At 38.6% G+C, this 27,201-nt stretch overlaps 1 protein-coding gene across 1 annotated transcript; it reads left to right on the top strand.

Annotated features, from left to right (window-relative positions):
* On the top strand, positions 1-26,407 carry rin1b (Ras and Rab interactor 1b). Its single transcript, XM_060874990.1, has 13 exons — positions 1-213; positions 2,031-2,187; positions 12,737-12,862; positions 14,116-14,224; positions 14,905-14,977; positions 15,271-15,362; positions 16,040-16,407; positions 17,112-17,613; positions 19,994-20,299; positions 21,579-21,710; positions 22,929-23,095; positions 24,630-24,934; positions 25,050-26,407. Exons 3-13 carry the CDS (start codon positions 12,737-12,739, stop codon positions 25,141-25,143), a joined length of 2,274 nt encoding a protein of 757 aa, XP_060730973.1. The 5' UTR covers positions 1-213; positions 2,031-2,187; the 3' UTR covers positions 25,144-26,407.
* Positions 26,408-27,201: the final 794 nt, after the last annotated feature.

The raw sequence follows: 27,201 nt of genomic DNA, 5'->3' as shown, positions 1-27,201 counted from the left end.
GCGAGTAACAGGCAGAAGCGGGTGTGAGGAGTTCAGTGGGCGAATCACCGACTGAATCATATCAGCAAGATGAATTCTGGGACTCGTGTCTTTTCTAATGACATCTGGTAAGAATAAGCAGAAGATATGATATGTGGGTACGAGCTGCGCTGAGCCACTGATGCCATGCTGAACTTCAGAAGAGGAGCAGCTGAGAAATAGAGGGGAAAAAAGGTAAAGTGCGTCACTCTCTATAAGTCTTTATTAGCCTAATATTCAAAAGTCAAGAAAAAGGTCACTTTAATGCTCTAATCTGTTAATATTGTTATAATTAGATCAACCAATAAATGTTTCTTTTCTGTTGGAAACGTTTGAATTGTGTTGTTATGTGAAATCTTTCAAGCATATGAATATATGTACTACTTTGTACCTTAGTAGCCATCAATTTGTGTTTCAGTGTGTGATGCATAGAGCACTTTTCAGCACTGCTCTCTGGGTGGCTTGCTTTTTACACACACACACAGACACACACACACACACACACACACACCAACTGCTTTGGGTGAGACATTCAGATGTGTCTGAATATAGTTTGAAACTCCAGATGAAGAGTAGGATGAGCTTCCTCCTCCTTCATATGTTTCATATGTTCATAAGTTTCTTTAGTGTTATGTTGTGTACAGAAGTACATCCTGGTGGAGCTGTCTTTGAGATTTTAAGGATTGTCCTCTTAATCACTTATGCATTAGATGGCTCTCACACTTTGTGATCATTTGAAGGCTTGTCCTCTTAATCATTTATTCATTACACGGCTCTGACACTTTTCCCAGAGCTTTTGGTTCTTGTGTGTGTGAGTAAGTGAGTGTATCCTGCTGCTCGGTGCTACAGTGAAGTAATGCCATCTTAGTGTTCAGCGTCTCTGCTCTGCCTTGTGGGGGTGGAAGTGTGAAGACTGCTAGGGCTTTGTAGGAAACAACATTCTCTCTCTCTCCCTCTTTTTTCTCTCTCTCTCTCCCTCTTCCCTCTGTCTCTCTCGCTCTCTCTCTCTTTCCTTGTGTCCTTCTCTTTCCGGTAGTCTCTTTTCTGTAACTCTTTGTTGTTGTCATCACATTAAAACTCTCTCTCTCTCTCTCTCTCTCTCTCTCTCTCTCTCTCACTCACACACACACACACACACACACACACACACACACACACCTGGTGAAGCTTGTACCCATATGGAACAGCACTGTTCACTGTCCTCTGACTCATGGATGCACACATTAACACCTGTTTGTCATGTGTCAATGACGATGTCACTTGTTTGTTGACGTCATTATCATATTTGTTTCTACCCCTCCATTGCCTTGTAAAGGCATTAATGAACTTGATGGTGAAAATGATTCATATGCTTTCACAAGATGTGAAAGTTTTTTCCTCCCATATCAACTTCAGTCTCCAACCTGCAAAGCAACAGATAAAACAAATCGTTATTAATTGTTTAAATATTTATATATGGACATATGGAAGTTTAGAGCACAAATATGCACCTTGTTTATTACAAATGTATGTCACTGTGTGTGAAATTACAATAGTCTTTATGTGAGTTCTAATAGTTTAAGTGTTAAAACTACCACATAATATTTCTAATATATTGGTCTGATGCCAAAATTAGTTTCCTGTGAGTGGGTGTTCAGCTTGCACATGCCACCTATAGCACCAAGCTCTCACCTCCTCTCACAGTTATGGCAAAGCTGTGGCAATCGAACATATTAACCACACACCTACATCAACACTCTATACTAAAAAACATATATATATATATATATATATATATATATATATATATATATATATATATATATATATATATATATATCTCATTCTAAGTTGATTGATATCAATATAATGATGACTTGAGTATTCTGGGTATCACTATTAAATAAGTGCATCATATATGTTATTGAATTATATTGATCAGGGTATCGCTTTAGAGGACATATAGGCAACTGACTTAATAATGCAGTGTTTAACTATTTATTTATTTATTTTTGCTTTATCTGTCATTACAGTGATCATGACCCACATAAAGATGGCATGTGAATACCCTTGAATGTGGCCAGAGCCCCTTCTATATTTACTGCTCACATTCTATACTCCGAGTCCAACAGTCTCCAATACTGAGGCTCTGGATTAACTGTCTCTACTGAACAGACCTCATGCAAAGTGGTATGTAATGCAAGGTTTCGTTAACAATATCCTTTTGCTCTAGTGCCTCTCCCACACAGACTGTGGCTTGAGTGATCTGTGCAGTGCAAACTCTGTCCACAATTGCATTTCATTGGCTTTGTACATGTACAATAAAGTTGAATCTAATCTAATCTAAAGAATTGTCTCTAATGTCCAGCAACATTCTCATTCTGTCTCCAAAGGTCTTTGCTGACTGTCTCCCTCGTACAGATTCTGTGTCTAGCAGTCTCTCCTGTACAGGCTGTTATCTCTGGCGTCTCCTGCACAGACTCTGCCTCTAGCAGTATCTCCTATGCATACTCTGAGTCCAGCAGTCTATTCAGTGCAAAAACTGACTCCTGGGGTCTGTTCTGTGTAGATTCTGATTCCAGTTGTCTCTCCTGTGAAGACTCTGGCTCCAACCATCTATTTTGGACAGATTTGCACTTTAACTGTGTCATTAATTCAGATCTGACTCTAAAATTCTCTCTTATTTCAGTGGTCTCTCCTGCACAGATGTTGAATCTAGCAGTCTCTCCTCTAGAGACACTTACTCCTGTGGTATCTCCTACACAGACTCTAACTTCTGTGGTGTCTCCTGCATAGATTCTGACCCTAGTGGTCTCTCCTGTGCTGTCTCTGACTTCAGTGGTCTCTCCTCCACTGTCCCTATCTCCGGTTGTAGCTTCTGTGCGGAATCTGACTCATATGGTTGTTCTGTGTTGCCTCTGATTCCATATCTGACTCCAACAATCTCTCCTGGACAGGCTGTTATTTCAGTGTTTTTTTTTTTGCACAGAATGCGACTTAAACGTTCTCTCCTGTGCATACTCTGATTCCAACAGTCTATTTAGTGCAGGATCTACCTCCTGTGGTCTCTTGCATGTAGACCTTGACTCCACTGGACTCTTATATGTAGACTCTGACTCCAGTTGTCTCTCCTTCACAGACTATACCAGTCTGTTCTGTGAAGAATCTGACTCCTATGTTGTTGTTTTTTTCTGTTAGACTCTGATTCCATATCTGACTCTCTCCTGCACAGTCTTCAGTGTTATGACCTTGACAGACACAAACTCAAGTGGTCTTTCCTGCACACAGAAGCATTTTGAATCCAGTGCTTTCTGCTCAGACTCCAGTTTCAACCTCTCCTTTTGTAGAATCTAGCTCTAAGATAGTCTTTCTTGTGAAGATTCTGATGCCACTGGCTAACCCTACTCATCTTGTGACTCCAACAGTCTCTCCTCTTGAGGCACTTTTTGCTAATGGTTTTAATAATATGAATAAAAAATAATCAGTCGAATGGTCTTCTCTTCAGTTTTCTATTTGGCCAAACATTTTGCCCAATTTGGCCAAATGGGACACACCAAAGACATACTGCAGTCATTTATGGAGGCTATGGTGTGTCTGTTAATGAGCACTCACTGATATTACAAATCTGATAAACTTGTACGTCCAGCTACAGGCTACAGTAGTTTGTTTCTCCGTGTTAATAAACTAAATCAATTCTAATGCTTGACCTTTGCAGTTACATTAATATCCAGGGTTATTTTTAATGCTGGCACACAGTTAAATGTGGGTGAAATATTTTGTTGGAAATAGTGCCCCAGTTGGCCAAGATAAAACAGCAAAAATAAAATGGTTGGGTCATGTTTCTGCTTGAGGCAGATTTACTTATTGGTGGGTAGGACTGAGTTTATTATGCTGTGCCAGGATGGGAAGTGAGTTTTGCCAAGTGAGTGAGTTAGCTGAGTTCTTGAAGGTCCCAACTTTTACAGTTTAGCTTGGCAGTCTGAAGACAGAGAAAGTCTAGAAGAGTTTTGATACTCAAACCTGTCGAACTGCCACAACTTTTTGTACATGTATATGATCATTTTGAAATGCAGTGACTGTATAGGATATGGATATTTTTCAACATTTCTGTTTAATCAACTGGATGGTTTAGTAAAGATTAATTGTCCACAAATCTGTTTGCACAGAATTGGTCCTTAGGTACGTGTTTAGAAGCTGTTTCTATTTTCCAACCTGCTAAAAGAGCCACTGCTGTATTGCTTTTATTCTTAATATTCGATTTCACAGGAGAGTATTTCATTTATTCTCTCTTCCTGTTATCTCTTTTCTCTACTTTGGAGCTTTATTTAATATTTCCCATGCCTGCCTGCTTCTCTCCCTCCCTCTCCTTCCCTCCCTTCCTCCAGGCCTTTTCTGTGCCTTGCCTTTTATGTAATTTTCAGTTTAACCTGAAAAAGGCAGACTCCCCCCAACTCTGTCTTCCCTCTGACTTTCTCTTTGTCTCCTGAATCTTGTTAGCAGACACGTTGAACTGACTCTTGATTCTTTTCCGTTTTTTCTTATGCCTCTATTTTTGTGTGACTGATCGCTTCTTCTGTCTCATAGCTTGAGCTTGGGTCTTGTGTGCACTTTGTTTAACAGCTCTGTCTAATAGTTTTGATTTACTGATGATCTATATGGATCTCTCTCTGTCTCTCTCTGTCTCTCTCGCGCTCTCTCTCTCTCTCTCGCTTGCTCGCTTCTCTCTCCTAGGTTTTTAACTCCCGCTGCTGTATTGCATAACTGAGTGTGTAGGCTGTTAGCTGCTCAGGATTTTATATAAGGAGAGCCTACTCTGTAAATGAACACCCGTGCTCAGTTCTTCTATCTGTAACTCTTTCTAACTCGCTCTTCCTCTTTCCTGATCTCTAATAATATACCGGTCAGTGTAGGTCATGTTAAAAGTGCCGGCCCTTCTCTGTTTATGCTTGTTGGTGATTTTGTCTTATAGTCTATTTTAATGCTATGTGCCTGTGTTTTGTTAGCATGTGGCAATTGTTTGCCTTTGATTTGTGTTAGTGAGTTTGTGTTTGTCTGTAGGGAAAAAATCATCAGTTATATAGATTTTTGAGAAATGGTACACAATGCACAATAAAATGAGGGCTTGGGTGTTTGGATTTGGTTGGGATTTTATGGGCATTACAATAAGGGAATTTGTTTTATGGGCATTACAATAAGGGAAGTTCAAAACACTGAAATGTTTTAATTAGGAAACATTTAAATTGGCATTTAATACACAGCATACCATCAATCAAATTCAGAACCATAGAGATTGATTCAACTCCAGAATTATTGGACCCTTAAAGAGAAAGTGGGAAAATGATTGTACTGGAATAACTAATCAGTGACCTAATTGTAAGACTCTTTAGGTAAATAATTTCCCCTTAAATGCGTTTGTACGTATTATGTGTTTAAAAAAATCTCTCACTCACTCTCACTCATTTTCTACCACTTATCCGAACTACTCGGGTCACGGGGAGCCTGTGCCTATCTCAGGCGTCATCGGGCATCAAGGCAAGATACACACTGGACGGAGTGCCAACCCATCGCAGCGCACAAACACACTCTCATTCGCTCACGCTTTAAAAAAATCTTTATCTAAAAAGCTGTATTGTTGAAACTTGATTTAAAGAATCTCATTTACTTCTTGAGGCAAACCAAAAAAAAGCTTTCAACACAAAAGAGAAGGAAGTTTGTGTATCTGTACAAGGAACAGATGGCATCAGAATTGCACAGGTTAGTTTGGATTTTTGGGGTTGTCAAGATGTAAAATTATTCTTAACCTCATATGTCAATAAGCTGTCTGGGAGACATGTCTGAAAGAAGCTGTTTATACAGCTCCTGAACTTTAACTAATCATAATAAGATTTAAAATTGAATTTATATCTCTTGAACATTACATTTAATGAAGGAAAAGACCCGATATGATATGAATATTTGGTGCTGAATCAATGCTTTGAGGCTGTTTTGCAACTGGATATCTAGATACTCTTATTAAAATCATAAATCAGTATTTAAAATACAGCCAGCTTAAAATATAAATCAACATAGCAAGTGTCACCAGCTTTATTAGACATTACAGAAATCATCTCAGTGCCGTTCTATGCTTAAGGGGATGCTTAAGCCTATCTTAACTGTAGGGGTGCAAATCATTTTAAATCCAGTGTTTCACTGATTCATCCATGTAATCTTCCGAAAGTGCTTTATCCTCAGACTGGGTTGCAGTGCTCAGTCTACAGGAACATTGGGTGTGAGGAAGGAATACACCATGGATGGGCTAATCCATTGCAGGGAACCACACAAACAGGCTAATTTACACCTTGGGCAAGGGAACATTCCAGTGTTTTACTTCTGTATGTATATAGAGAGAAATAAAATATCCTTTATGGCATTTGCTTTTATCCAGAGCAACTTCTCAATATGTACAGTATTATACAACAGAGCATTTGAGAGTTAATGGCCTTGCTCAAAGGCCCAGCAGTGGCAGCTTAGCAGTGTTGGGATTTGAGCTCATGACCTTCCATGCTGTATCCAACATCTTAATCACCCATCCATTCTGTTCATATGTACACTGTTTATCTTTTTGGGTTGTGGGGAACCTGAAGCCTATCTCAGGGGACTTGGGGCTCAGGGCAGGATATACCCTGGACAGGATGCCAGTCTATCACAGGACACAATTGCACACACACACACACACACACACACACACCCTCTTCAAACTCAATTCACCATTGACAATCCACTAAGCTCTAAATATCACTTATCAAAGTGTTTGTGTTTGTTTGTGTGTGTGTGTGTGTGTGTGTGTGTTTTAAATGCTTATTTTTATGAATGGTGCCAATAATTAGGTGGATTGATGGATTTGTGGCCTTTTCTCATTAAAGATATTGCAACTGTGTGAACATATGCGCTTGCTGATATTATAAGGGACAGTGAAAAACTTGTCAGGATATAACTGCAATAATAATATCTCTATTAATAGAGTATAATAAAAAAAAAGCTATACTTCCTCCACTGGTTGTGTAGTTACCTCTGTGACTTTACTGCACTCCCTTCATTGCTCTGCATGCTGTTATCTTATGTAAGCTGGGCAGAGGGAGCGACAGCCGACCACGCTTCAAAAAACATGATCTATAAAAATAACCTGAAGTGCATTGTACGAGTTATGATGAGAAGAAAACTCTGTTAAAACTAACCAGACTGAGAGAGAGAGAGAGAGAGAGAGAGAGAGAGAGAGAATAACCCTCTATGCTGTGCCAAGTTTTTCCAGTCTTTTTGATTAGGTGTGAGCGTGTGTGTGTGTGAGTGTGTGTGTGAGTGTGTGTGTGTGAGTGTGTTTGTGTGTTGGTAGAGTAGGTGTCTAAGACTGAGTGGGAATGCCTGTCATCATGTGTAGGCACCTGTTGCCATGGGAACCATCTGCCGCCACACTCAAGCTTTCTCTGTGCTGCCCACACAGTGTCACACTGCTGATACAGAGAAAGAAAGAAAGAAAGAAAGAAAGAAAGAAAGAAAGAAAGAAAGAAAGTGTATGGTCATCATTAGTGACTGTGTGTATGTACTGTATGAGTGTCATCATGACCCTGGAACAACTTCATGACCAGGTGATTTGTTCCTAGCTGGCCACTGTTTATCTCTGTGGCACAAAAATGTGTGACACCAAACATTCACACATGGCCCCGTATGTAAAACTTTAACGTTTTTAAAATATCTTATACTCCATAAATAAGGAATGATCTTCTCTTACTTAGAATTGAAGTCTAAGAACAACATCATTGAAATATTTGAGTATATTCAATTTAGTAAATCAAATTCAATGTACTGTAACAGCAAAAGTGTTAAGGCACTATACTTTTTAAGTTCATAAATTCTCACCCTCATCACCATAAGAACACCTCATTCTCACAGTGATGCATGGTGGTGGTACTGTAGCATCATGTCGAGTTACCTTTACAGTAATACCCGCTTTAACCTGTCACAGACTTTCAGTGGTCAGCCTTGTTCAGTTGTGTCAATTGTGCCTTACTTTTCTTACTTTATTGTCAATTGAAATCATTTCTGGATGAAAATGACATCCTGGAGGTTTTCCAGTCTGGCTTTAAAACTGTGCATAGCACTGCACTGATGCTGGTGATTTTGTGATCCTTGTCCTGCTGGACCTAACAGCTGCCTTTGATACAGTTGACCACCGCATTTTAATATCTCGTCTAGGTCAACTTGTGGGTGTCCATGTTAGGGCATGTCCTACTTGACAAATAGAACTTTTTCTATGGGTCTAGGTGGTCTAGAATCTTCCACTGCTCCCTTGTCCTACGGGAATCCACACGGCTCAGTTCTTGGGCCATAACTCTTTTCGCTCTATCTGCTTCCCCTAGGATACATCCTTAGACATCATGGGATTTCGTTCCACTGTTATGCAGCTGATACCCAAATCTACATACCTGTAAAGTGAAAGAAGGGTTCCCCCATTACACATCTCCTTTCATGACTTGATGACATTAAAGCTTGGATGGCAGTGAATTTTCTCCATTTTAATGATAACAAGACAGAGGTGATGTTGTTTGGCCCAATTGGCTCCTGTAAGTCTTCCCCTGTTGACCTGGGTCCCTTGGCATCCTATGTTAGACCTGTGATAACTAATCTAGGCTTTAAAACGGGATGTTGATCTTAAATTGGATAACCAAATTAGTGTAGTGTTGACGTCCAGCTTTTTTCACCTACGGCACCAGGCAAAAATAAAACCTCTTACAGTATGTGCAGGCAACAATTTGAGACGGTAATCCATGCCTTTAAATACATCTCGACTGGATTACTGTAACACACTCTATATTGGTCTTAGCCAGTCTTCTCTCTCTCTCGTCTCCAATTAGTCCAAAATGCTGCTGCACGTCTTTTGACTTGTTCAAGGAAATATGACCATATAACACCAATTTTGGCCTCACTTCACTGGCTGCCGGTGTATTATAGGGTTCAGATTAAAGTTATATTATTTGTTTTTAAATCTTTAAATGGTCTTTACTTACTGAACTGTTTCACCTCAAAAGTCCTGCCCGTTTGCTTAGGTCAGCTGATCAAATGTTCTTGACACCAAAAGATTAAAGAGGAAGATTAGAGGAGATCTCTGTGTGCATTCTCTGTTGCTGCTCCTAGGCTATTGAACAACTTGCCTCTGCACATCAGACCCACTGTTTCCTTGTTTAAATACTGTTTAAAAACCTATTTCCATTTCCTGTTTATCTAATTATTTTATTATCTCTATTTTGTGATGTACAGCACTTTGGCTGTTTTAAAGTGCTTTATAAAAAAGTATTATTATTATTATTATTATTACTTTAAATAATCAGTATAATAATGTTCTGGGGGATGTTCACATCAGATATGGGGGACCCGAGTCATATGACTTGACTCGAGTCGGACTTAAGTCACAAATTTGAGACGAGACTTGCTTGACAAATATTAAAAAAAGACTCGACTTGACTTTGACTTGACATTCATGACTTGAGACTTGACTCGGACTTGAGTTAAATGACTCGAAATAACTTGTATTTTGTTTTTGTTTTATCTTTTTTGTTTATTTTGTTTTTAAATCTGTTTTTAAACGCACGCAAGAGCGTAATCTAACCACGTGACGCAGCAGGCAAGCAAAGGGAGCGCGCGCACTAACTAATAAACCTTAACAGTCGTGACGAAACATGGAAGGCGCTACACCAAAAATAATTAAGTTCGGGTACCGGGATTTTGTGCAAGATGAGAAGAGAAGAACAGCAGTATGCGACCACATCGCTCACTATTGAATGACAAAGTTCTAACAAATTAAATTTTTTGCAAGCGCAATGTAGTGTAGCCTAAATGGTTGGTCACTGTTTATGTGGAAATGTCAGCTGTTTTGCAATAGCATTTATAATTGGTCTTCAGTGTTAGGCTTTGAGTGAAAAGCGTATGGATCGTTTATGGGGATGCACATATATATAAAAAACAAATATAAATATAAAAAACTTCAGAGTTGCAAGCAGAGCCATATTCTTGTCTAGGATGCACACGCACACACACACACACACACACACACATTCAATTTAAAGGGATAGTTCACCCAAAAATAAAAAAAAATCTTTTTTAATTTTCTTACCCTCATGATGTTACAAACCTGTATAAATTTCTTTGTTTTGATGAACACACATGTAGATATTTTAAGGAATGTTTGTAACCAAACCATTCATGAGTCCCATTCACTTCCATAGTGGGGGAAAAAGATTACTATGGAAGTGAATGGGGCTCATGAATGGTTTGGTTACAAACATTCCTTAAGATATCTTCCTACGTGTTCATCAGAACAAAGAAATTTACAGGTACACAGGTTTGTAACATCATGAGGGTGAGAAAAAGATAACAGAATTTTCATTTTTAGGTGAACTATCCCTTTAATTAATAAATTACTCACTCCAATCATCTCTCTCTCTCTCTCTCTCTCTCTCTCTCTCTCTCTCTCTCTCTCTCTCTCCCCCCCCAATAGTTAATTCACTTCAAGGTTTGTGGGATTCAATAATTTACGTTTTTTGGTTGATGTCATTGATTGTTGGTTATTCTGTTGTTAAAAAGGAAGGATCTATTTTAAGGATGTGTTCCTGTTCCATTAAAAGGGAATGCCTGTTCAATAAATGCCATTTGGTTGCATAGAAACCATTGTACTTTTTTATATATACTTTTCCATGGTATTCTGCCATGTTTGAGGCATATTGAAATTTATTTCAGTTACATTTACATCTTATTCTTTGTAGTTTTGATTTTTATTCATTTTTAGATTTTTATTGTATTTACAACTCACCTGGATGTGGACACCTTTTAAAAATAAATGCATATAATCATTTTTGTTGCAAATAAACTCTCATAGTCCATAAATACTGTAGATTTAACTTTGTTTAATATATACATTTAGTTAAATTATCAAACATCTGTATGACTTGCCAGTGACTTCCTTGACTCAAGCTATGACTTGACTTGCTTGACATAAAGCAGTGACTTGACTTGACTTGACTTGACTCTCAGAAAAAATGACTCGGACTTGCTTGAGACTTGAAGGTTAAGACATGAGACTTACTTGTGACTTGCACATGTGTGACTTACTCCCACCTCTGGTTCACATTGTGGGATATTTTTAACAACCAAATCATGACTGATACATTTTCAGAACTTTGGTTATGGATATGTTGTGTAACAGGAGCAAGTGTGTTTGCATCGAGGTTATATGATCCTTTAATTACACTCGGGTGAAATCCATCACTTATTATGTAACTGTTTGGGAACTGATTGCATCAGAACTCATTTAGAGGTTTCACAACAATTAGGGTGAATGCTTATAGGGCTGAATGCTTATGGGGTTAAATACTTAACAGCCGCAGTGTAACAAGGTAATCAGTGTTACTGATCTCATCTGTCATTGTTTTTAATGTTATGGCTGATGAAATTCAACAAGTTCAATATCACAACGTTGAAAAAATATACTACAGATGTAGTAGAGATTAGAACTGAAAATGCTGGAATGTTTATATCATGTAATCTTACCAGTGTTGTAATGTATCGAAGTGTAAATACTTCCTTACTGTACTTAAGTAGAAATTTCACGTATCTATACTTTACTTCGCTATTTAAATTTATGTCAACTTTCACTTTTACTCCACTACATTTTCTAGATAAAATGTATACTTTTACTCCGCTATATTTCCACTAAGCATCTTCGTTACTCGTTACTACAAAATAAAATAAAAAAAATAAAAATAAAAAAATAAAAATAAAATTGCGACTGCAATAAAGGAGGTTTGGCGAATCACTGCTCCTAGATTGCATTACGCAGCTCCGCACGCTCTATTTCAGCGTAATGTTGCCAAAAGGAGGCGGAAGCACAACTGAACCTGAGCCACAACAGAGCCACATTTTTTACTGTGTTACAACAAAGAGCCACATTATACACATGGGCACACATGATCATCACCTTTTTTTCCCTGCCATTTTGAGAGCGAACTTGACACAAATTGTTTACTCAAATGATCTTGCTCCTACTGGGAAACTTTGAGGTATTTTCATCCCACTCACATGCGCGTTTGACGCGCATGTTGAAAATACCGTATTGAACTCAAGCGAAGCGAACACGCACAATAAAAATACACACAAACTTCGATATGAAAGTAAGAGCCGGGCAAAGAGCCGCGGTTTAGCCACCTCTGTCGTAGACGACCACCCCGACAATAGTGGTGAACTCGGTGAACAGGGTGAAGAAGATAACGTTTTACACCCGTGGCCATTATTTGCAAGAAATGTTTCTGTACATTGGAATGAAAGATTCTTCCTACCGGATGAAGTTCTTCTTATGTCTACCGAAAATCACTGAAATTTTACTTTTTACTTTTACTTCAAATACTTAAGTACATTAAATATCAGAAAATGACTTTTGATACTTAAGTACAGTAAATATCAGATACTTTAAGACTTTTACTTGAGTAATATTCTAAAAGGTGACTTTCACTTCTACCAAAGTCTTTTTCTAGTACGATACTAGAACGGTACTTTTACTCAAGTATTGCTTTCTAGTAATTTATACAACACTGAATCTTACCTTGACTGACTTTGCTACATAAATATACAGTAGGTGTGTGAGTGTGTTTGTCTGGTTGTCCGTGACCAACGACTGTTTGTGTAAGTGTTTTAATTCCTTTGCTCTCTACATTAGATGGATGACTGTCTTCAGGGGAGTCTGAGTGTTTTGGACCGCCTCCTTCTCACACACTCCATCTGGCTCCAGCTGTCAATCAACCCGGACTCTGCCCTCTGCATCCTGCAGAGAGAGATTGTTGGGGTGAGAGAGCCATTTGATCACTTCCATCATTTTTCCTGGCCAGTATTCATCCAGTTCACGTGTATACAATCCTAAAAATTCTGTAATTCTGTAAAATGTGTAGAAATCATTACTCATCAGCCAGCAGTGGCTGGCAGACAAGGTGTTTACTTTCACAAGGTGTTTCCTGTGTGATAAAGAAGTAAATGTTAATGTGAGTAAAATCATTGGATTATGTAATCTGTGGATAAACTGTGGAAACAATGTTTATAACAGAGATGTTGATATTTTAAAGAAGTGTCTTTTGTTTGTTTACTAATGTAAGTATGAATGTACGTATGTATTTATGTACATGGATCTATGTGTGTGTGTGTGTGTGTGTATGTACTGTGTATACATACATATATAGTGTACTTCTACTCCGTACGATCATATTACAAAGTATCTAACGCAAACTAACAATAAGGAGTAAATAAAGAGTAATATCAAACGAGAAATGTTTTCATTTGAGTAAAACTGCCCTGTGAATTTTAGTGTTTGTTTCCGTCCTGTAACTCGAACACTTGTGTTAAAGGATGGAGTGGTGTATCATCTCCATTACTGCAACCATTCCCAAACTTTCTTACTCATGCTTCCTGAGTTTCCTTTAAAGGAGCAGATCTAAACAGGTCATTTCTACCCCAGATAAATCAGTAAGGCAGTGATTCTCAGAGTTAGGGACTGAGAATTCCCCAGGGTTCCAGGATACACATCGTAGGAGCCTCTGATTTTATTTTTTTACTGTAGTGTAAATCCAAACCATCATTATCAAAGCCTTTCTATCTAAGAGTGAATATTCGTAGCTATTAGCCTATTTGATTATTGCACTTAAATTGTTCAAAAAACTAGTAGATTATAAATAATGACACTCAGGACCTTAATGTGAGGAAATCTGTTGAAAGTTCACAAATAAAAAAGCTTTATGGCTCAGAATAAATATTGTACACATGTGCACTTGAGTCTCATTAAATAAAATCTGTCTTAATGAGGTCCGTGGTATTTATTTTGTAGTTAAAGAGATCTGGAAAAACTGATCTAAGGTATTGTTTAATGATTAATCCAGGTTCAGTAACATTAGAAATTGCACCTTAAAATAATATACCTAGAAACGCCTATGCATGTGTGAATCTGCTAGATGTCATATATATATATATATATATATATATATATATATATATATATATATATATATATATATATATATATATATATATATAATTTGTGTCTTTCTGTAGACTTTTCTGGTGTCCAAGTGTACAGTCACTCAGAGGAAAGTGCTGTGTGTGAGGGTTCAGGAGAGCAATGTGTGTGTTGCACAATATCCCATTCGGGAGGAAGACTCCAGTGAGTAGAACACGAAGACACACACTCACACACGCAAACATATTTCCAGGAACACATAAGTTCAAAGCACATATGTTCACACAAGTATAAAACTGTGCTCTTTCCATTTATTGCTAAACTCTGGCCACCACAGTCAACATCTATTGTCTGAAAACTCGCCATGACACAAACGAGTAAAATTTCCTTTTTTTGGTTCGTATCCTGTTGTCCCTGAGAAATATTTTCTGATAATTGTAATAAATATATCAATTAATACCATGTATACGGATGAGTTTCTTTTAGGGTGAGTCATCCTGGATCATTTTCTGCGCACTTTAAACATAGACTTTAGCTATATTAGTCACTCTGTGCCCACAGCTCTGTAGAAAATGATGAGTAATTTGTGACCACTGATGGTGGTCAATGCAATTTCTCATCTCTTTTATATATTTAAGTCTAAAAGCTGCAGCGTGTCATAGGAATTAGATGTTTTGAGATTATTAAATGATTAGTAATTGATTTAGTGATACAACATATACAGTTGTCCCAAGTGCTTATTCATAGCTAATTATTAAAATGTCTTTTATAATGACTGTTGGATAATCAGTTTGTGGTCTGTGTTGCTGACGTGTGCCTCTGATTATACTGATTTATGGCACTCATTTGTTTTTGGGAAAAACTGTGTCGCTGTTTCTCTGCAGCTTTCTCTCTGGAGAGCTCAGCCCTGAGTTTTCCTGATTTGTGCAGATTAGTGGCCTTTTACTGCATTAGCAGGTACAACACACACACACACACACACACACACACACACACACACACAAAGACAGATCTTGTTTCACTAGATTTTTTTATAACACAGTATAAGGGCAGCAAATGTTTTATCTTTTTGACTTCAAATCCTAAAAGCATTTTGAAATGGCTTTGAAACAGCACAGAAATATTTAATGTTAAAACTGTAAGAAGATATAAAGTGTGTGGAATTTTCCACAAAAATACACAGTTACTGCACTGCTTTGTGGAAGAAAAATGTGTGTGTGTGTCTGTGTGTGTGTGTTTCTGTTTTGGAGGGATGTGTTGCCTTTCCCACTTGAGCTTCCTGAAGCTATCGCACAGGCCACCAACCACACACAGCTAGAGAACATCTCACACCTTGGTTTGGGTAAGACAATGAATACACACACACAGACAGAGAGAAAGACAGAGAGAAAACAAGAATAGGACAGAACAGAAAACAAAAATAGAATAGACAGAATAACATGATTTAACAGAATAGGACAGAACAAAAATAAAATAGAATAGAAGCAAAAATAACATGCCTTGACGAATAAAAATAAAACAACAGAAATGAAACAGCAGAGTAGAATATTGGACAAAAATAATAGCATTGAACAGAACAAATGTAAAGTATGATTATAAAGAAAAAAACAGAATAGAATAGACAAAATGAAACTGACGGTATAGAATAGAAAAGGAATATTGAATTATGATTATATATAGACTAAATTGAAAAGAATAAAACAAAACAGAAAAAAGAATATGATAGATTAGAAGTAAAATATCGAGCATCGCAGAACAAACATTGACTGGAACAAAAATAAAGTGTGATTGTACAGATTATAACAAAAAAACCAAAATAGTAGAGAACTGAATAAAGTGTGATAGTATGGAACAGTACATGATTGTGTTGAAGTGAACATAGTAGAAAGTAGGACAGAAGAATTCATTTGAAGGATATGGTTGAAAAGATTAGAATGGAATATGAGGTATTGGTTTTCACAGAGTAAGCCCATATCAATGGCTTTAATATCAACAATTTGATGTTTTTTCTCCTTCTAGAGTTCTGGAGTTCTCAGGCGTCCCCTGCCCCCCCTAACGGCCCTCCTGCGGTATCTGTGAACTGGTCATCCAGGCCGCGATCACCATGTTTCATCAACCCCCTCTTCCTGCAGCCATCCCAGCCAAGTCGAGAAGCTTCACACAAACGCCACAGATTGAAACGCAGTCTGCGAGTCCGCGTGTCCACCGAATCGTCGTTCTGCCTGACCCCCGGAGACTCGGAGTGGAGCCAGGGTGACACGGACGTGCTGACGAGCAACGAGAGGACGACACGGAGGGCAGGGGGTCTGAGCATGCTGAGAAGGACTCCTGCTCTGGTACCTACCTCAGAAGAAGAGGATGAGCAGATGCTGGGAGAGGTGCCTCCAGTGAGTATGTATGTGTGACGCATGCATGTGTAAATATGTGAGTGATTTTGCACTAGCGGGGGTGGATATGGGTCTGTATACATGACCCTTGCTTGTTTCACCTCCTCCTACAGAAAATGATTATGTATTTCAATATTATAAAACAGACTCAAATTCTCAGGACGTCTGTTTTTTTTTTTTGTTTGTTTGTTTGTTTTTTTGCAGACCAACTGCATGTATACATTTGGCAGTGATGCGTGTCTGTAGGATTTAGTCATCCAGGTCATTTTTTGACTAGTAGCAGTAAATCAGGGCCATATTTCCTTTCATAAACATATGTTATGAAATTTGAATTAGGGCTTCATCCATCCATTTTTAAAATTTGATACTCTGAGTACTGACCGCTAGACACTGACCTCCAATTTTTGTGTAAACCAATTTGTTGAAACAGTTCTTGACTGAATTAGAATTACATTTTTGATAATGGTGTGATTTGTACATGATCATGATGATGAATAATGTTCAACATGTCCACAACAAAAAAGAAAACACGTCCAATTTGAATTGAGAGCAATCTGGAATTTCAGGCCAATATTTTCCCTGAGGTTCAAGAGACTTACAAAGGTCCAGTTTTTTATTTCCCCATTTGAAATAAAAGATTAAAATCCAGGTGAGTCACTGTAATGAACTAGTGTTAGAATGTTCATTTGATGTGTGCGTTTCAGACATCAGCCCCACAGCCAGATAAAGCAGAGCTTAAAGACATACAGCAGGACGAGGGGCTCTGCTTGTCACTGGAGCGACGTCATGCTCCTTCTCTCGCTGAACTGGACAGCAACAGTTCCTTCAGCAGCCTGGAAGAGGATGAGTCGCAGTCGGATTCAGCCCTGCAGTGGCCTCCCCTTACGCGGGGAACCCGATTCCCTGTCGCCAACCCTGCCTCCACCCTACGCCGCATGAGTGCTGCGTTCGTGTGTGTTTTTGCTCCTGAGCGCCGTGTAGCCCGGCTGGTTGAAGAGCTGTCCCGAGACAGGCGATCTGCATTTGGATCACTGGTCCAAGATTTTTTAATACAACAGAAGGAAGAAATGAAGGTGCGGAGTTGGAGCTCGGCCGTGGAGCTGCTCCAGGGTTTGAGGAGGTTCCTTTCCCAGGCCAAGAGTTTGCTCCTGGAGGCTGGAGAACTGGAACCTCCCATAGAGACCCTGGTGCCTGAGAATGAGAAAGGTTGGAAATTGTGTTTATAAACCGTCTTATTTTCTTATTTTTTGTACTGTTAATAGTTAGAAGTAGTTGATTAATTTTCCTTAAAAGGGTGACTATAAAAGTCAGGTTTGTCTGAAAATACTCATTCTAATATGTTTCTATAGTAACAACTAAAACTAGGCTTGATGGTGGACGCCTACGTAACCAGGTTAGATAACGTAAACATTGATATGATGATGCTGTCTGTAAGGAGATTCAGAAAGAAGTCTCCAGTGTCAGCTGTTCATTTATAAGAAGCTGTCTCACACTGGGAGATCTTCAGGACAAAGGGCTTCTCTGTAATATGTTAAGCTACATTTTTTCTTATTAATTAAGAGAGAATAAATGAGAGGCTGAATTGACAATGTTATGGCACAAATGATAACAAAAACTAGTTTAGTTTTGTGGATGTTCCACATCATTAAATTTAACTGTGGGTATGAATGAAGTCTGATGTGTTGGAATATGTTCAACTTTAGTTTACAGTACATATGCTGCACTTCAGACCATGTTGCACCACCCAGGTGTTTAATTCCCTTTAAAACACACACACACACACACAACACACACACACATACACACAAACACACTTATTTATAATCTTTAAAGAAAAATCCTGATATCTTGAAAATGTATATTTAATAGATGGTTTATTATATCACTATATTCCAAATAACATTCAGGAATGGAGAGAATGTGTGTGTGTGTGAGTGTGTGTGAGTGTGTGTGTGTTCCTGCATATTCAAAAGCGTCTGTAAGTAAGAAGGATAGAAAAGAAAATGCTCACGCTCGGCAAAGAATCTCAGCAATACAGCCTCATCTGCGAATGTTGAAAGCCGAAGTGCTCTGTGTTGCATTTGCAGGACTGTGTTGGTGGGTGTATTTGCATTTTATGGTTCCAATTTATCATAACCACATATCAGAATCCCACGCAGATTCTTCAGTTGAGCGAAATGTGTGTGTGAGGTGAGAATTAGAGGAGACATAAGGAGCTGCAGAATATAGTTTGCTCTGCACTCAGATGCTAATGATGTTAAGGTGCTTCTGTCACTGGTTGTATCCTCATGATATGACAGCATGAGTGATATAATGCCTTCCAGCCTGACGCATATGTTTGAAACAAAGGAGATTTTTGGAGTGTTTGTAAGTCAGGGATGTAACCCAAGACAGCAGAGAGCTAGCATAGAGCGATATAAACTGTAGCTAAACGGATTGATTAATTCATTTGTGCAGAATTACATCATATTGTAAACCATTGTTAAGCAACTTAATGGTATGATTTAAACGAATGGTTAAAGATTTTAGTGTATATAATAAAAGCTAAGGAGTTTCTTCCTCAAAGGGCACAATTCTAGTTGGTTGTTAATATAATCAATGACATTTTACTTCACAGCTGATTATTAATGACTACTTTTTTCACTTTTTTTCTTCTTTTTTTCACTTTTGCACAGAACAACCGCAAAATCAGCCACTGGTGTTATTATTGGTGTGATATATGAATTTTAAATGAAGCCTGATTTAGGCTTTGATAAAGTGACTGGCTAAGATAACAAGTCACTTTATCAAAGCCTAAATCCGGATCCAAAATGACCAGAATAAAAAATAAAGCATTTTAACATGATTTTTTTAAAAACTTTTTACCACCGCAAATGGATTTAATAGAATTGATGCAACTCGTTCATATTCATTTAATCCCACCATCTGAATACAAAGCAGACTCACTTTTGAAACATTCTTGATGTATCAGGGAAAATATCCCATATCTGTCTGTTTTAACATAAGAACATTTAAAACAGGATTGTTTATAATTATGGCCATTTGTTCATTCAAAATGGTGCATGAGAGTTCATTTAAATGCAAGGAGAAATGAGCAGAAATTTCTAACATCACCTTGTAAAATGGCCACGTCACCAAGACTAAAGTCACTAAAACTGCTGCTTTTCATAAATATGGCTTTTTTCTTGTAAAACTTGAAAACCAGTTCAACAGTCATACAGTATGGCTATTTTTATGTGAATGACGTCTTAAGATGTAGAGTAGTAGTAGTAGTAGTAGTAGTAAACGTAGAATTAGTAGTAATGGTTATGAAATGGTACAGACTGTCAGAAATATAAAGATATTTTGGCTGTGATGTAACAGCATGTATGCCAAATTTAATGCCTGTGTGTCAGGAACAATTTTAAAACCAGCTTGTGTTTTGTTCTTAGCAGATGTCATAAACTGTGTATTTGGATAGAATGTACATTTGGATCTTCCTGTGATTTTAAATCTAAAATCCAACCCCACACATGACTAACCCTCTGCATTATTTAATTCCCCTCATACCACCCCATGCCCCCACCACCCCTTTCCCACAATGCAGAGCTGGCGTTGGAGAAGGCATTGTTTGGTTGTGTACTGAAACCTCTGAAAGTTCAGCTGGGCCAGATACTGCTATCCCTCCACACGCAGGATGGCTCTCTCCAGAGATTCACAAACAGTCTGCAGGCCTATCAGGAGGGGGCGCTGCAGCGCCTGGGTGTACGCGTGGAGGTCGTAGATGCTCAAGGTGTGGAGAGAGCGAAGAAAAAGCTCACTCTAATGCAGAGAAGCCACTCGCCTATAGACAAAGTGCTGCTTCTGCTACAGGTGTGCAAGAGTGTGTACAAGGCCATGGGAGTGCAGCCTGGTGAGTAATTTTATTAAAGTTGGTTTCATTTAAAACAATTAAAGACTGCATTTGATCATAGTTTTTAAAAATGATCCGCTATTAGAGGTGATTTAGAAATAAGAAGAAAAATCAACTGATATGGATTAGAGACACAAGTATATTATTAAGAAAATTTAGGTAAGTCTTTACGAAATACGATATATTGGCAAAAGTTTTGGGACATCTGCCTTTACATGCACATGAACTTTAATGACATCTCATTCTTAATCCGTAGGTTTTAACATGGAGTCGGCCCACCCTTTGCAGCTATAACAGCTTCAGCTCTTCTGGGAAGGGTTTCCATAAGGTTCAGGAGTGTGTTTATGGGAATTTTTGACCATTCCTATAGAGGCGCATTTGTGAGGTCAGGCACTGATGTTGGTCAAGAAAGCCTGACTCATTATTTGCTCTAATTCATCCAAAAGGTATTTTGTTGGGTTCAGCCAAGGCCAGACAAGTTCCTCCCCACCAAACTCGCTCATCCATCTCTTTATGGACCTTGCTTTGTGCACTGGTGGGCAGTCATGTTGGAACAGGAAGGGACCATCCCCAAATTGTTCCCACAAAGTTTGGACATTAAATTGTCCAAAATGTCTTGGTATGCTGAGGCATTAAGTGTTCCTTTCACTGGAACTAGGGGGCCAAGCCCAACCTCTGAAAAACAATCCCACATTCTTATTCCCCATCCACCAAACTTTACACTTGGCCCAATGCAGTCAGGCAAATATCGATCTCCTGGCAACCGCTAAGCCCAGACTCGTCCATCGGAATGCCAGACAAAAGAAGAGTGATTGATTTGTCACTCCATAGAAGACATCTCCACTGCTCTAGGGTTCGGTGTCGGCGTGCTTTACACTTCCGAGAGCAACCTTTTCTTTCACAAATGTTTGTAGAAGCAGTCTGCATGCCTAGGAGCTTGATATATCTGTAGCCATGGACGTGATTGGAACAACTGAATTCATCGATTTGGTGGGGTTTGTCCCAAAACTTTTGCCAATATAGTGTACTTTTCCATTTAAGACAGATTTACTGAATTAAACTGCTAGTGGAATGGAATTAATGAATCTAAATCTTACCCTTGGAGTGAACACTAAAGCAGGGGGAAAAAAGCTAGTTTCAGCAATCTTCAACCTCCACCAGAATCGCTGACTATACTCATAATATGAAAAATGGTTTGCTTGGTGTAATAACAGAAACCACTGAGTGGTCATTTATCTATGTCATTGATTCCAACCTATTTTAATTTCCTGGATTGCAGAACAGGAATTCAGTTCGGAGGATTTCCTTCCTGCTCTGTCCTACGTGGTTGTTCAGTGTAACATCCCACAACTGCTCCTGGAGACAGAGTACATGATGGAGCTGCTGGAGTCGTCATGGCTGTCAGGAGAAGGTAAGAGTCTGCAGCAAGTCTGACAGTAACACCGGAAAGCAAATCATTAGGGTTTAGTAACATGTAGAAATATGACTAAGAGTGAAATTCAGCCAACAATAATACTGTGTTCACAAGCCAGCTTGTGTATGACGTCAAGAATATCTGGATTTTTGTTAGAATTTTTTAATATTCAGACTTAGTTTGATTTTTAGCAATGGTCACATGTTTGGATTATGAATCGTATCGATTGATTTGAATAAATAAATGAATAACGGCAGCTTAGAAATGGAAAGTGATCTTTATAGGTATATCTTTTTAGATATAAAACAGACTTACTTGGACATTGCCATTTTGCCGGTTAGACTGGCTGGATTTACAAATGAAGTCCACTAATGAATACTGCTAAAAAAAAAAAAAAAAAAGCTGGGTTATGCTTATGAATATTTATGACTGATTTGTGATCCAAGTGAAAAAATGGGCTGTGAATGGTACAGGCAGCTAATAACACTACTAGTTTGAAGCAATTTCATTTATTTCAGGGGAAAAAAAATATTCATTTCACGACATGAAGAAGCTCCTCCTCCAAGTCCTCCCAACTATTTTCTAATATGGGGACCATATGGATTTGTTATTTCTTGTTTAAATACAGAGGCATTGTATACATGCATGTTTCATTATGTGTAACTGAAGAAGAATTAAATATAGATAAATATATTTTATAATAAAACGAATAGCTCAGTTACATGACAGTTATGTAATAGCCTAAAAGGTGAAGAGAAATTTATGTATTTAATATCACAGGACAGGCTATAAATCAGTTTGGATAGAATAATAATTTATTTAGTATGCCTATAGGACCAGAGGTGCTAAACCCGTGCACCTGCATGAGGTGTTTTAGCCGATGACGATCTTTATTAGTTACCACAATCCAAATGTTGTGTTGTAGAACACAGAAGCCTTACTGCTCATAATAGCACCCAAATAATAAAAAATCTAAAATATGGTGATGTGTTCAGGCCAATGCTATGGGAATGCCAGGAACAATCAGTCAAACATGCTGAGTGTGAAAATCATCTTAGAACTGAACCGTGATCAAGTCTTTAATCAGATCTACTTTAGACGTTAGATTTATCTTGATGTAAGAAATTAATACACGCCTGCCAGCCAACGAGTGAAATGGTATCATAAAATTTCAGCAGGCTTCCTGTGTAATTCCACATGAATATTCTTGTTTAGGTGGGTACTACTTGACAAGCATCTACGCCAGCCTGTGCCTAATCCAGAGCCAGCCTGGTACCCCGTGTCCTGGTGGTTTGACCAATGAGGCCCAGGAGACTCTGAGAGAATGGAGCAAGAGACGATCCCAGGAGGCCAAACTCCATAAAGAGAACCAGCAGAATCAGGTTTATAAATACACACGCACACGAGCGGTGTTCTGATGCAAGTTAAAACAAATATTAATTGGATGCATTTTAACAGATCCCTGAGCTCTTCTGCAGGTCCAGCCGTGCATCGCACACGTCACTCCACTTACATCATTCCTATTTCCAGCATCGTTCTTATTCTTTTTCTTAAACGCAACACTTTTTATTCAGATCATTATTGGCTATGTTCTTCTTCTTCACAGCTGTCATTCTGCTCCGTACAAACACCACAATCTGATTAACCCTGAGCACTTTGTGTTTTCATTCAGCTGGATATCTGTTTCCATCCCTGCTTCTGTGCTTTTCAGACTTTTAGTTACTGCTGTGCTTCTCTATCCCTCATCTCGAACCACCCCCGCATCTCTGCTCCTTTCAGCAGCACACACTGAACCTGCTTCCTGACAGTAACCAAAACAGTCCACACCAGCATGAATTATGATTAAGTAGAAAAAATCTACAGGAGGCGAAACACTCCAACATTGCAGTAAATAACATGAGAGGCGCCACACACACACACAGACACACACGCATACAGTATCCTTATGACATAAATGCATTTAATTACTGCTATGCCTACACACAAATTGATCTCTAACCTTAACTTCTGTAACTAAAAGTTGTTTTTTTTTATTTAAATAAAACCGGCAGTTTTTCTCCCTTTCTTCCTCATATGGTCACCTGCCCGTTTCCTTCCGTTTCTCCTCTATCATATAACGGTTACCAACCCTTGAGGTTGCAGGCTAATACATGCTTCCTCGGAGACATGTGATATCACTCAGAAGCATCTTTTTGAACTTGTGCTCATGCTGTATCACAGGGCAGTGTAACACTCAGAGGAAAGTAGCTTCAGCATACACAAGCTCACGGATGCCCACGATGGGTTCCCAGATGGCTGTGACAGCTTCAGGATACAAACTCATGATCGTCTGATGATATAAGCTGCAAGAGAAAAAAAACAAAAAGACCTGCTAGAGACCTTCACCTTCAGATATTCCTGTCTGTGAAAGAACACTGTATACTTTTTATGAAAAATTACTGCATCGTAATTCTCATTTATTTTATTGAACCTACCTGTTATTTGCACTACTTGTTGGATACTAACTCCATAGCGTTGCCTTTGAACTTGAACTCTTACCTCAATTAACCTAAAATTCTGTCTCCATCACAATATCAAAACATGTCCACACACACACACACACATACACACACACACACACACACACACACTAGGAAATGTTACTCCTCTTTTAATTTGACTGATTAATGGCATGCCCAGTTATAACAGGGTGTACATATTTATGCACCCAAGTATTTTCTTTGTTCAGTTTTATGACGAGCCATGATTTATCTTAGTGCGAATAAATCTAGGAGAGATGTAATATGGTAACCATGGTTTAATCACAGTTGGCAAACTGTGGGTAACTCTAACATGGGTAAATGTCATGTTTGGAACTTAGTCACCATTATGTTTGTGTCTGTCTGTGTGTGTGTGTGTGTGTGTGTGTGTGTACAGAGGTTTGTGCGTATTCTTTTCCAGAACACTGAGTGTTGTGCAGCCCGTAGTCTTCAATGGAAAGCAGGCGAGAGCGTGGAAGTGTTAACCCGAACCTGCGCAGAGGTGTTTACTGTAAACGAGCCACAGCATTATTGTCTGTTCTGGAGGAATGGAGGTGAGATGCATCCTGTTCCTCTACACACACAGCCTCATGAGCTGGGTGTCCCCACCCTATCCTACCTCCGCAAAGATCACGATTTCAGCAAGATGCGCAGGCTGACCAGAGGTGGCGCTGTGGACCTTGAAGAGTCTGCATGTGAGGAGTAAGGACTTGACTGTACTTTGCTGGACCTGTTTTCCAAAGTGATGTGATATGAGGGACTACGAGGAAAGTGTGTGTGTATGTGTGTGTGTGTGTGACTGTTTACTTCAAGCCAGGCAAGAACTGATGGTCATTAAGTTTCCACGTTTCCATGTCAGTGCGCCTCTGAAGATACAGAAAGCTCACAACCTAAAGGTGAAAGTTCACTAAATGGGGAACTTGGTAATAATGCTTAAAGCAATAGTTGCCAGTAAAGGGATCACGAACTAGCCTACTTTTGAATCACCTGCTACACAAAATATAAATCCTTCATGTGTAGTCTAGTTGTCTTTGAGAGTGGTTGCCAAGATTCACTGCTGAATTAATCAATACCAAAGTGTTGAACATGATTCCTTAATACAGCATCTTTTTTAACAGGTGGATGAATATATAAGTATATATATATAAATATATGTATATTATGTACATTTAAATGTACGCATCTGAGATGCCCCAAGTGTCAGTATTCTATAGAGTCAGTAAAAAAAATAGGCTCTTTCAACTGTATTGTAGTGCTTTAATATATATTTAGGAGAAAACAAAACATTTCCGGGCTTGTAAATAGATATTTCCAGTGTTTTGAGGTTGTCTCTGGTATCATTTTAAACAGTAAACTGGAAAATTGTACTGTATTTTTGAGCTCCTTTATTTCTGCTCAGTCCTGACCGAATGAAAAAACGTCAAACCTGAAAGACTTGGGTACATTGCATTGTGTTTGAATTGTGTAAATAATCTCCAAGATGATTCTGCTTATTTTATTTATTTATTTATTTATTTTGTTATGGTGAATTTTCCAGTCGTTCCTTTCTGCAGATGTGGCTGGACCGTGCAGCTGTACCGTGTTGCATTCGCTGAATGTGCTTTAATGGTAACACCCCATGGTGCGTTAAGTGATCACATACACATGCTATATGGATTGACTGGTTTTCGCTGTGTGAACTGACCGTCTTATCCTATTTTACTGGATCTCACGCAGACGCTGAACTTTGTAACACTTTATTGCCATGATGTATTGTATGACCTTATTCTACTTAAGTATTCATTTAATTTTAGTGAGGAACATTTCAACAATTATTGCAAATGGACTTGATATTTGGAATGACGTGTTTGAAATATTTGATCTCTGCATGCAGCCAGTTGTAACCAGGTGTCGCCGATATCATATTGCGCATGTTTGAAGTGCAAATCTTAGCTTTTTTTTCTCCTCATTGCACTGGAATGAATGTGCTGTATTTTTCTTCGGTAACAAATAACATTAAATCTTTGTGGATGCTAAGAGATAAAGAGCTGTTTTACTTTCTTTTATTATGGACACTCGGGCAAGATTGTGGAGATTTGCAGGAGTTTAGTTCAACTTTATTGTGTACACTGATGTTGTATTTCTGTTGTTGTTTAATGCCACTGTAGTGGAGAATAATGAGGTTAATGCAGAAGTACAGAACAGCAGCTGCACTGAAAGTGTTACAGCTTGGTATTAATTGACACACACTGCTGTGTTAAAACCAAAGCTGGGCACAGATATGCGAGTGTGTAATGTTATAGTACATCTACTAGTACATCTAAGTGAGTGACACTGTGACTTGATATTAGGCCAGGCAATCTGGCTGCAATTGCAGATGCAGAAGCCTGAGGCTTGAGATTTATCCTCTAATCATGTCTTTAGAGCATGATTCACATTTGTGAGTGGTGACACAGCCTATATGCAGACTATCTGACTGTCTGCCAGCAGCTACCTTAGTAGTAAAACTAGGAATGCTTCACCTCAGTCCGTTTTATTGTTGTCTGTCATCCATGAACATTAATAGTACTGACAAAAATGTGTGTGCACACTGAGAAGAGTTCGTCTAGTGGACGTTTTGTCCCATGACGTAGTTTCCCTGCGAAAAGAGACACTGCAATGCCAGAAGCCACACAGTACAGCGTGGTGAGGCATGTGGAAAGTTAAAAGACTTGAGACTCGATGTTGGCATATCAACGTCTTTGAAATGTTGACTGTGTCTAGTGCTGCAACATTTTCAGGAACACCTGAGGGGGTTGCATCATAAAGGAGCTGCTTGTAATTTCTGTTCCTTCAAACCATCCAACCCCACCCAGTCTGCTAAAAATGCCTTTTAAGGAATAAGGCGAAGAAGTGAGAAGCTATGTTTTGGATGGCAAATGTATTCAAGGTATATTTGAAATTAAATATGATTTAGTTCTAACGTTAAAACAATTAGAATAAGGAGTAAA

This window comes from Tachysurus vachellii, chromosome 7 (assembly GCF_030014155.1).
Source record: "Tachysurus vachellii isolate PV-2020 chromosome 7, HZAU_Pvac_v1, whole genome shotgun sequence".
NCBI lineage: Eukaryota > Metazoa > Chordata > Actinopteri > Siluriformes > Bagridae > Tachysurus > Tachysurus vachellii.
Note: the sequence above shows the minus strand (reverse complement) of the source record. Positions and strands in the feature narration are given on the sequence as shown.